This window comes from Leptonotus elevatus, chromosome 1 (assembly GCF_054856555.1).
Source record: "Leptonotus elevatus isolate MCC_2025b chromosome 1, RoL_Lele_1.0, whole genome shotgun sequence".
NCBI lineage: Eukaryota > Metazoa > Chordata > Actinopteri > Syngnathiformes > Syngnathidae > Leptonotus > Leptonotus elevatus.
In genome coordinates this window covers 41333059-41344964 of record NC_141239.1, presented here as the reverse complement: position 1 = coordinate 41344964, position 11906 = coordinate 41333059, and the positions used below count along the sequence as shown (strand labels likewise).

Here is an 11906-nt window from a genome sequence, read left to right as displayed (position 1 = left end):
GTGATAGTGCTGCATAATCCATTCTATATCATTTGAGTTTATTTAATAGGGATAGGAATCGCAGAGTAACTGATACGATTTGAATATTTGTATTTTTATTTTTTACCATAAGAGATAGTATCATGATACAGACATGGTATGATAATCGTTATTTTGGAGGAAATGAATGTCCACCACACATCACAATATCCATTAAAGGTGGTAAACAGATCAGATACTTTTTAACAATACCAATAATATCACAATATGCAGTTAGATGATAACTGATAAACTGGAAGAAAACCCGTCACAATATCTCATAGTGGTGGGAATCGCAGCATCATTCACGATACATTATACAAAACAGTGACTGAAAAAAACATGTACCATACATGGTAGTGGGAGAAGTATAGTGACTCATATCACTTAACAATACTAATAATAATGTATCCGGATAAAGTGATACATGATTAACCTACTATACATTAAGGAGACAAACACATAAAGCATCTTTAGAAAGGTCCATCTGTAGAGCACACTAAGGCTTGCTCATTGTTAACATCTGGCCGAGTCGCTATTGATTTGACGTTCATGGTAACACAAAAAAAAAACATGCAGCAACAAGTCGGCGTCCGTGTCATTCGTCTCGTGTTGTGTCGTGTGACATCATTGACAAAAGTACTGAGCATTCCACCAGCAATATTCAACCTATTTTTGCATTGTATGACAATTAAAATGTAAAAAGACTATTTCTCTTTCAATTATTTCCTGTGGATGAGCAAAGGTTGACTAGTGTTGTGGAACTGATTGGAATTATTTACTGCAAGATTTGCTATTGATCCATACTAAGTAAACACAAAGGCCAGTATCGTCAATACCAATATTTTTATGCTAAATGAGTATTCTTTGTTATTGTGTGTTTTTTTGTTTGTTTGTTTTTTGGTTGCCTTTAGATTACTAAGCAGTTAAACCAAAGGAAATATTTTGGGCATGTTTTATTGCAGAATATAAAATGCTAACAATAGAACAGTTAAAAACTAAACTAACTAAACTTTTTCCTTCAATAGAAATGATGATTCAAATGATCACTCATAAACAAATTAAAATATTTTTTTCAATTTAAATTGCCTTTGAAAAATTGGGTGAAATATTTCTCAATTTATAAAATGCTCACTCCACATACTGTAAATGTCACAATCTGCTTCTTCCTCAGGTCATTGAATCGGTGGAGGCTGGTGTCTGTGGATTTCACTCTTCTTTGTTTGTCCTTCCTTCCTTCCTTTCCTCAGTCTCTCCTTTGGTCTCTTGAGGTCTCCCTGATTTGTTGGAATTTAGATGTTTCTGGGGTTGGTGAAGAACTCTGGTTGGTGGCCCGGTGGGTGGTGTCTGGTCGGTGCTGGATTTCACTTTCCTTTGTTTTCTTTGGTCCTTCCTCGGGTCTCCTGGCGGCGGTGTTCGGTTTAGGTGAACGGTATGGGATTTTTTTAATAGGTTTTTGGTGAACTAACGAATACGCACGCACACACGCACATACACATACACATACTCACCCACATACAAAAAAAAAAAAAAAGAGCAATGATGATGACATTACCGAATGAACAATACTGAGCTCTTTCAAAAAATATAAATACAAAAATAAAAATGAAAGGATGGAAAACACAACTCTGCCTCAGTGCACTAAAAGAAAGCTTTCTAAGCAAAAAAAAAAAAAAAGCATAAAGAACTGAATCCACACAAACATTTGCTTATTACAGTATTTGATGAAACCGCATATCAATACCAATACAAAATCAATATTTGGATCGAACTACTCTGAAGCACATGCATTGTGCATTATTTGCGTAACTGCTGATGCATCACCCTTGTGGCGATGGTCTTTTGGCCATCCGCCAGCCGTCTTCCCCTCCCCGCGGTGCTGGTCACCATCCCGACGCCCTCGGGGTGCTGGGCTGCGCACCGCCAGGCTGGCCTTTAGTGACATTTGTCGTGTTTATCCGGTGTAAGCAAACAACCCTGCTTGCGTATGTGTGTGCCTTTTGACCTCCATTCAGCAGGAATAACGAGGAAAAGCAGGGCTCTCGGAAAGAGACTCCTCCAAAGCCAAACGTGGATTCGTATGAAGATGTCTACAACTGATTGGATTTTTCTATACATACAGTCAACACCCACCTATTGTACTGCTTGTTTGAGTTTAACTGTGTTTGTACAGCGACCTTGAATACCCTGTTTATATGACGTAAAAAAAAAAAAAAGAAGCTTACAAATGTTTTTATTTTTTGGGCTGGATGTCTGGAATGGATTAATAGGATTTCCATTCATTTCAGTAGTGAAAGATGATTTGAGATACTAGTGTGTCCAGTTCTTAGCTTGGTCACAGAAGAAATTAAACTCTTATCTCAAGTAATAATTGGTGTCAATGATGCAGCGGAGTTTAGCCTGGGTTGTTAGTGGAGGTTACGGTGAGTCTTCATCCGCGCACTTCCAGTGCATTAAAAATAATAATAATAATAATAAATTAACTTCTGTAAGCCATTTATGTTTAAGCGTAATGTCAGATGAGTTGGAAATGATACCAAAGAGGTTTGGGATGATAGTTTATTGTATAATTATGGTTGCAATTATAAACATTTTGAGGGGGTGTCAATTACCCGCTATTTGCGACAGCACTCGGTCCCTGCCTCCCACTTACTGTATTCGTCCTCCAATAATGATTTTGTCTTTGTTGATCTCGTTGCCGCTGATCGTCTCAATGACGCTTTCTCTGGGGCCGCCGGTTCCCCCGTGGCCAATTTCGCCGCCGCAAATTAAACTGTCATAACGGCCATAACGACAATTAATGAGCAGGATCAGGCGCTGGAATCTGCATGGGCGATCACCTTCGGGCTCTCAAGAAGAGAGCAGGAGCGTGTGATTTTGATGATCAATTCAGCTTTTTGTATTACAGCGTGACTGTGATGAACAGCAACAAAGACACGTATGTTCGCTTCAAAGACACCACATTTTATTTGATGTTTACATTGGAAGACTAAAATGTTATTCTATGTTCACTAAAAATGTAGATTGACTGGAAACTCAAAATTGTAGTCGATTCACAACTAGCATATATTTGTTGCATCAAAGACTCAAACTTGTCTTTTTTTTGTTAACAGAAATATATATTGAAGACTCCCTTTTATTGTTTGCAAAAGTGTATTTGCTGGGTTCATCAACAACCCTTAAACTGATTTTGTTGCAGAGTATCGGCTCATTGAAAAATAAACAGTGTCTTTGACTTACAAAATATGAAAGTATGGTTTATTGAAAACCCTAGATTGATTTTATGTTTACAACAACAAAAAAATACATATTCGAGTGTCATGTTTACACAAATGTGCATTAGGTCCATTTAACATTCCAAAGAAACTTTGTTAACAAGGAAAGCATCTTCAGTGTTTAAAAAAATATGTTTGTTCGCTTCATCAGACGCTAAATTAAATGGGCCATTAAATATTCTTTAGTTTACAATGACACTTATATTGGTTCATCATGCCATAAATTGAATTTTTTTTAAACAAAAAATCTAAACTTGAATGTTAAATAATTTTGTTTGCTAATCTTCACATTCTCCTTAATGTTGACAAAACATACATTAAGTGTGTTAAAAACTCTTTATTGGATGTTTTTAACAAAAACAATTCTATAACAAAATACAAAGACGACAGTGTTGCAAGTTTGGTTACAACATTGGGTTGACAAAGACACTAAAATGGTCTTTGATGTCTACATACAGTATATTAACGTTACATTCCTTAAAGACTCAAACCTGTCTTTGATATTCACCCAAAAAAGTAAATCAGGTTTTCCCAAGTTTTTGGTGACTTAAAAATTATCATTGATACTTCATTTGCTTAATCAAAGACACTAAACAGTTTTTTTATGTTTATAAAAGATATGTTGGATTTGTTGAGTCAACTGTATTTGATGCTTTCAAAAGTCCTAGTCGGATTTTTAAACACTCAACATTGTCTTTGATGTTTGCAACAGCATGTGCATTGATTCTGGCTTCCCTATAATGGATGAAAATGTGCCCTTTCCTTCCAGTTATGGCGTACGACACCACCGCTGACAGTAATAATTTGAGCGTTAGCCGGAATGGTGATTAAGGTGAGGTGTACGGTACTGCTAAATGGCCCAATAGAACACGGCGAAGAGACGCTCTGATCTGGGGATTTAATTAAATTTCCTCAGGAGACAAAAACGGCTCCCACTGAAAATTAATGACTTCCTTTTATGGCACGACGTGCGTGTGTGGGAGAAGTTTGCCCAAGTGAGTCCTTGTGAAGACGAATGGTATCAGCGCATGTCATAACTCACCGCTGGATGAAGTCCACATTGTGTGAGCGACAGAGACGGTCGTAAGTCACGTATGAGCGAGTCGCAAGTAAGTCGCAAGTCTTAACCATTAAGTTTCAAGCAAGTCACAAATTATTGTTGAAAACAAAACAAAACAGTAACTCAGTTCAAGTCGCCACTAAATTTTGAGTCGACTCAAGTGATTAGTTGGTTTAAGCAAGTCAGCATAAAGTCTTGCTCAGTTTACAACACATTAACATAACATAGTGGAGTTATAATTAAATGCTTTTTTCGTCGATAATAACACAAAAGAGTACATTTACACCAATAAATACCATATGAATAACATCTTGGAGTATGAAATTAAACTGCTGCGTTTAGAGGAACATATACAGGTTTTGTTTGTTTGTTTGTTTGTTTGTTTTATGTTTGCATGTTTGCATGAGCGTGTACAACTATCAATGCATGCAATACTTTTACTGTGATCATATATATTTTTTAAATAACCCGACCTGTATATGGGATAGTGCATACTGTATACAGGATCTAAATGGAATGATCAGATTTGAAAATTACATGCATAGTTTTTAGTTCCTATTTGCATTTATAATAATAATAATAGTAATAATAATAATAATAATAATAGTAATTAGGGGGTGTGAATTGCGTAGTACCTGGCGATTCGATCAGTATCACGATTCTTAAGTCATGATTCGATTCAATGCCAATTAATCCCCATACAAATCTATAAATTGATTGCGATTTTTTTTTTACTCAAATTTAGAAAATACTAATCAGTAAACTTGTACATGTACATTAAAAGATTTGCATGAACATTTATTTATTTATCTGAAACTTCCGGCTTATAACTGAGCCACTTTATTTAACAAACAGGTTGCAGTGTGTTTCATGTTTCAACGGCACTAAAATAAAATATTAAGGCTTAATGTTCCATTAATATAACATTCTTCCATGCTTAAATTGTGAACCGTAACTCCTAAGACGTTTTGTTGAATATTTAAACATTCAGCCGCGTATTGAATCGATTCAAGAATTGTGCACTGTAATATCGCAATATATTGCTGAATTGATTTTTAACACCCCTAATAATAATAATAATATGCTATTGTGTGTCTTAATGGGTGAATGAAAGGAATTAATTCTGTACACTTTGTTGGTTGTAGCATACTAAAGTTGAACCCACTTAGCTTTACTTTGCGGGCAGAAGTCGGAGTCTATGTACAGTATATGCAGAATGTCTATGCCAACACGTTCACAATCGTGTCTTTTTTTAATGGTATAGTTTCCATTGGTGTTGTTCAGATACCACTTTTTGGCTTCTGATACAGATTCTGATATCCAGTTGTGCCGTATTACTCACTGTTTCCTTGTTGAATTTGAACAGCGAGAGGCGTTTCGTGCATTTTTATATGGTGAAGATGTTCGTGCTCGCCCCTCCCCTCTCCTTTCCCTAAAACAAGACGGAAGATGAGATTTTCATCAGTTGCCTTGATTGGTCAAAACAAATGTGCAAAGATGCCGCATCGTCCAATCAGCTCGAAGTATTGTACATCAAGTCCCGCCTTTCTCGAACGATACTGATCTTTAGTATCAGGTGTGTTGGTTGGCGGAAACATCTAAAACCTGCAGGACTCCGGACCTCGAGGATTGGTGTACAGTTGCGCAAACACTTTTAGCACGCTAATCTCCGCCATTCAAATGATGTCCATTTTGGTAGCTACTCTTTTTTTTAAACTTGATTTCACATGTTTTACTCGTGACTGCAACCTTTGGCCTAAAGTGTAACTGCAACCTCTGTGTGCGCTTGAATAATCTTGTTTTTCCAGTTTCCAGCTGGAGTTTGGGCTGTGCTTGTGCTTGGGTTTTTTTTCAGTTTCCATTCCAATTGTGTCGTACACTAACACTAAGTGTCCGCGGGGACAAGCATGACGTCACCCTCCACTCCTCCACCGGATTGATCTGGGTAGGTTTTGTTTGTGGAATTCAAATGATTTTGCAATATTTGCTTAGCTTTATCTTTGGATCGGGGAATTTAAATAAATGTGCAAATGTATGCAGAGCTACAGTACAACCAGAACCTGTCTTTGTCTAGGTAACTTCAGATTTTTACTACTACTACTACGCCAATAGCCTACATATATTTATACAGATTATGCATTAATCTGGATTATAGTACATCACATTACATCATGAGAACTGTTTGCAATGATTTGTAGGAACAGCTCTCCATTACCAAGGCAGACATTTTGTACTAGATCTTATTAAACGCCGCACCTGATTGCTCGTCAGCTTCTGCCAGTGGGTTGTCGGCCATCTTGTCCAGGTTGGGGGTGGCATTGCCGGCATTGTGGACATCTGGCTCCCCGTCATTTGTCTGGACAACACAAACACACACACCTGAACCTCAAAGTTGACAAAGTCAGGACGGTGGGACAGTCAGTGGGACGAAGAGACAGACAGACAGACAGACAGACAGACAGACAGACAGATAGATAGATAGATAGATAGATAGATGATTTCAGACCTGTCCCTGAAGGTTACTTCTGTTCAACGTTGACAGAAAGTCACAGCATATTTTACATTATGAAAAGTGTAACTTGATGTTTATGCACAGCCATCACCTTGTTCAGGGACACGCCACAGGGCAGGCTGGCGAACAGTCGCAACACATCGCCTGGCCAGAACGACATTCTATTACATTTATTTGATTCTTTCCAGATGAGTGGCACAAGAGCGAATCCCGCCGAGTCTACTTTATCTGCACTAACCCCCAACTCTCCCTGGCGAGCGCCTGGCGGGCACAACAAAAGCGCTAAAGCAATTATGACGGCGCTTTATCGTCTCCACGGTGACCGGTGGCGGGTCGGCCCCCATGCACGGGCGGCTTAGCGCGCGTAAACACGCCGACATAATGGCGGCCGAGTCTGAGGAGTTGTTGCGCCTTTTTGCAGATAACACAGTGGCTTTGAGTTTGTCGCTCTGGTCGCCAAACAATGCAAAACAAATATGGAGATTATTTGGGCAGATAACTGGGAGTTTAGTTCAATTTTCCTGCATCAACTATGAGGTTGTGATGTCTGCCAGCAGCCAAACCTTTTTTTTTTGGTCATTTTTCACAGCAGATGGAAGATGGCGACAGTGGATAAACACCAAGCCTAGCCTCAAGGAAAATATATGTTCGCCTCTGTTTTTTTTTTTATTCAAATCAAAGTAATCATTTATAAAGACTACGGTGACTTTGTTGTTCATCTATATTCTGAAGACAAAATGGGCTGTGATCTTACAAAAACGTCTTAACAGATGTTGTTTGAATATCAAGTTGTCTTTGCTGTTTAAAAAATGAAGTTAGAGTCATTGAAGACTCACATTTTTTATGTTTGATCAAACACAAAGGGTCGATTTGTCAAAGTTAGATGTTTAAAATTATTTAAAGTCCAGTGAAGTTTCTAGTTTTTGATGTTTCCTAAAAGATGTATGCAGAGACACAGATAAACGGATTAAAAAAATTATTTACAAAAAGAAACTGCTAACACTTGTGAAGTGCTTATGAAATGGCAAGGGGCAAAAATGAACAGAAAACACAGGCAACAACGCAGAAACAATAGACTAACAAATCGTGCTTGCAAAAAAAAAAAAGCAAGGATGACAAAACCATAAAATATACTTACAAAAAAGTTCAAGGAATCAAGGCAAGGTAAAGCAAAGCGAGTTATCAAGAATCTGAGTCAAGACTAACAATTGGTACACAGAGGTGAGCAAGCGATTAGTTTCAGCTGCCCTTTTAAAGAAGCTAACCAGGGCAGGTGTGTCTCAGAAGGTTAAGCCCACCGTCACTCGAGCTGCACTAAAAAAAAACACAACAAGCCTGAGAGCAGAGACATGACAGTAACCAGCCCCCATCTCAACCGACGCCCCTTGGTTACAGACAGATGAATCGAGGACACATGTGACCACGGATGCAATGGGATAGGTAGAGGTCGAAGTAGACCAGTAGGGTGTCGTTGGGACGACTTATTGCATACAAATATTGATCAGGCTCTGATAAAAAAAAAAAGTTTATGTCTTTCCGCAGTCCAGGCTACCAAAACCTCCGGGAAATGAGAAAGTGAGTGTGACTTATGACGGGATGGCATGCATAACTGCTCAGGGACGAACATCTTCCCCTCCGGACATCCATCTGGGACTTGATGCAGGTTCAGAGCTTCTTGGACCTTCTTCTCAACCTCCCACTGTAGCACCCCCACTACTTGGTCTACGGGAATGATATTTTCTGTTTTGGCGTCATCTGTGGCAGGATCCTGGAGTCTGGACAAGACATCAGACTTGGTATTCTTGGACCTACTTGGACCAGGTAGAAGTTGAACCAGGTGAGTAACAGAGCCTAAGAGGCTTGAAGGGAGTTGAGTCTCTTGGTCGCTCCGATATAGGCAAGGTTCTTATGGTCCGTGAATAGAGTCAGCTGGTCCTTGGCTCCATCCAGCCAATGCCTGCGTTCATGTAGGGCCAGAATGATAGCCAGCAACTCGGGATTTCCCACATCTTCAGCGGGACTAAGGGAAAAGAATGCACAAGGTTGGAGCCTCTGGTTATATATATATTTGGATTATATGTATTTTAAATATATACTGAAAGGGGGAGGGGTCGTGCATCATCTCAGAGTGTTAGCACTATTGATAGATGGAAGGCATGCTTGTGTTGTCTACACGACATGAAAACATTTTACAATGAAAAGGTCCAAACCCTCAGGTGCTGCATTAAGAAAGTGGCGAAAGGAGGAAGAGGAAAAACAGGCCCAGGTTAGAGGTATGTATGCCAGTCAATCATAATTGTCTATAAAAATAAACATGAAAATAGCATTAGCTTCTTAGCTGATAACAGTGAAGTAGCTAGGGGCGGGTAGCGGTAGAGCATCGGCAGCTGTAAATAAAAGTCCAATTTGCCATGTATTACAATACGAAAAGATCGTCAAAGCCCTCCGGTGCGGCTTTCAGAATACAAAGGTAAGCGGATGCGGAGAAGAGGTTGCAATACAGGTATGTCTCGTGCTGTACCTCCCCCAAAAAGGGTCTGACCAAATCCTGTGCAGTGCAAACAAATGAAAAAGTTGAGAGCACCAAAGCTACCAGTGCAATAGTTAGTGTAGAGCCCTGCCGCTGTAAAAATGTCAAAATGGCCAAAACTATACACGAGGTGGGAAGAAGAAAAAAAGAAGGAAAATGGGAGAAACAGAGGTCAAGTTGTTGCTCCTTTTGGTTTGTCCAATAAAATTAGCTGTCACAACAGCAAGACCAGTCCATGAATCCATTTCAAATAGCAGATAGCAAACTCAAGCTTCATCAAGTGGTAGAACTGCATGTGAGGCAAAAGTCTGGCTGGGCCGGTTCAGGACGGCGGGCCTACGTTAAAACGCCAGGGGCGATTTTTTTGTGCCAGTCCAGCCCTGGCTAAGGAGCCACATTGGCCCTTCTGTGCTGGGTCTCAGTTTGGCAGATGTTTGTGTACATCTGCTTGTGTATTTCCTGTGGGTTGCACGCAAAACAAGGTTCCTGTATTGAAAAGACCAAGATTATTTTGTAAATATAGACTATTATTAAACTGTGCAGAACACAAATGAATGTCCCTGTCAATGGAGATATTCGCGATGGAGATACGCGTTTATATGACCAAATATTTGGCTTAGAAACAACTTATTTGTTTTTTGTTTTGTTATTTTTACATTTTTACGGATGTTGGCCTTGGTTTTGAAAGGGTTTTTAACTGCATGTAAATGCAGTCACTCACAGGCCCAATTAAAACTTCGAATAAACGCTTGCTCTTCTCTGCAGTTGCATAAAAAGTAGGTCCCTGGGCCACTAGAACACACTACGTCCTTTTGTTTGGTCGCGTTACACAACACCAAAGCTTAAATTTGATGTCGGTTGTGGCCTTCAGGGCCCGCCTGAAATCATTAATAAAGGAGATGGCGTCACACCACTAAGAAATGGCATCGCAATAGTGTCTCATAAAAGGCAACGATAAAGAGCGTTGTAGCTACAGAGCAGGCCTCGATTAGACACTGACTTTATGAGCTCATTTTTTTATACCGATCGCTGCCGACGACCGATCAGCCGTCTGTCTGCCTCCTCGGCGTCATATTGGGACACGGCTGGCCGGGCTCGCTGTCTGTCTTTCTGATGAAGACGCCCACTTAAACAGCAATTAAGATGCATTTCCCGGGCCCGCCGCGTTATGATTTCCCCGTTTGAGCCACGCGGGCATCAATATTCCGCTGACGTGACGGCTAAATCTCTCATCGTGTGTGTGTGTGTGAGAGAGAGAAAGAGAGAGAGAGAGAGAGAGAGAGAGAGAGAGAGAGAGAGAGAGAGAGAGAGAGAGAGAGAGAGAGAGAGAGAGAGAGAGAGAGAGGCCCTCAGCGTCACACATAGACACACACAAACGCACACACATACAAACATATGCATACATGGATGGATGGATGGATGGATGGATGGAAGGAAGGATGGATAAGACTTTTAAAAAATGAAATAAGGACCAATCGCTCATTTTTGTGACGAAAGCTACAATTTCAGACTGTCCCTGAAGGCAACACCTGACTTGACAGAGATGACGTAATATTGCTGCTGAGTTAAAGAAGAAAAAAAAGACTGTGTGTCCAATATGGGGATTATTTAGCGTGGTCAAAGCTATGTGAACTTTCTATTTACTGTCTTTTTAGTCCCTCGCCGTTGCTTCCCGAGATTGTTTATCTGCCCGTGGGGAAAGTTCTAGGTAAAAGAAGGAAAGAGGGAGGTGGGACTAGAGTATTTGAGGCTTGTTATTTCAGCCACTAACAGGACAATGAATTCAGCTGCTTTCTTGAACGCAAGCAATTATAGTACGTACGCACACACGCATGCACACTCACATTTGAAAACGCTATCCATACTGACAACACTGCTTTCTGTGTGGGAGTGCGTGTGCGTGTTTGTGTGTGTGTGTGTGTGTGTGTGTGTGTGCGCACTCCATGTACCATATGTATCATTATTATTATGTCCCTCTTTCATTACTCATATTAATGTTAACTCATTCACTGCCATAAATTCATTAAAAAAATAAATTGTATTCAAAATTAGGGGCGACAGGCGATTAAAATTTGTAATTGTAATTGCTCGCATGACTTCACTAGTTAACTCACGATTAGTCACAAATTTTATATCTGTTCTAAATGTACTATAAAAAAAATCTAGGTTTTCATACTCTTGTTAACAAAATTAGGAAAAAAATGTTAAACTAATAGAAATAGTTTAAATGAATTGTTGACGTCTTTAGCCGTCAATGGCAGTGAATGAGTTAATATAATGATGCCCAGCTTTCATAGGTCTAGCATTCTCATTTTTATTACCATTCCATGAGTCATAATCATTAATTATACATCCTTCTTTAACTTCCTCTTATTATTATTGCTAAAATCAAATCAAACTTTATTTATATAGCACTTTTCATACATAAAAATGCAAAGCACGGTGTAATTAAAACATCCATAGTAGAACATAAAAAGAAAACCTAATCCCTCCCCCCATCACCTCCGGGGC

General features: G+C 39.5%; 1 protein-coding gene across 5 annotated transcripts; it reads right to left on the bottom strand.

Annotated features, from left to right (window-relative positions):
* Window positions 1-296: 296 nt before the first annotated feature.
* Window positions 297-10532, bottom strand: LOC147182233 (uncharacterized). Of its 5 annotated transcripts, none has more exons than XM_086081865.1 (4): window positions 6957-7421; window positions 6610-6709; window positions 5696-5785; window positions 297-1482 (listed from the first exon to the last, which is right to left on the bottom strand). In XM_086081865.1, the coding sequence occupies exons 1-4, from the start codon at window positions 7023-7025 to the stop codon at window positions 1265-1267; spliced, it is 477 nt and encodes a 158-aa protein (XP_085937991.1). In that variant the 5' UTR covers window positions 7026-7421; the 3' UTR covers window positions 297-1264. The 5 variants fall into 5 exon arrangements, 2 of the variants coding, with proteins under 2 accessions (XP_085937991.1, XP_085938000.1); XM_086081874.1 differs by having other exon boundaries at window positions 297-1421; XR_015095739.1 differs by lacking the exons at window positions 297-1482; window positions 6957-7421 and adding an exon at window positions 10396-10532 and having other exon boundaries at window positions 3832-5785.
* Between the last annotated feature and the right edge of the window lie 1374 nt (window positions 10533-11906).

Coding starts and splice junctions, on each gene's coding strand:
- LOC147182233 (XM_086081865.1), bottom strand. CDS start 7,025: ATGTCGTTCTGGCCAGGCGATGTGTTGCGACTGTTCGCCAGCCTGCCC. Junction 6,710..6,956: donor GTGGCGTGTCCCTGAACAAG/GTGATGGCTGTG, acceptor TGTGTTGTCCAG/ACAAATGACGGGGAGCCAGA. Junction 1,483..5,695: donor TCAAATTCAACAAGGAAACA/GTGAGTAATACG, acceptor CGTATTCGTTAG/TTCACCAAAAACCTATTAAA.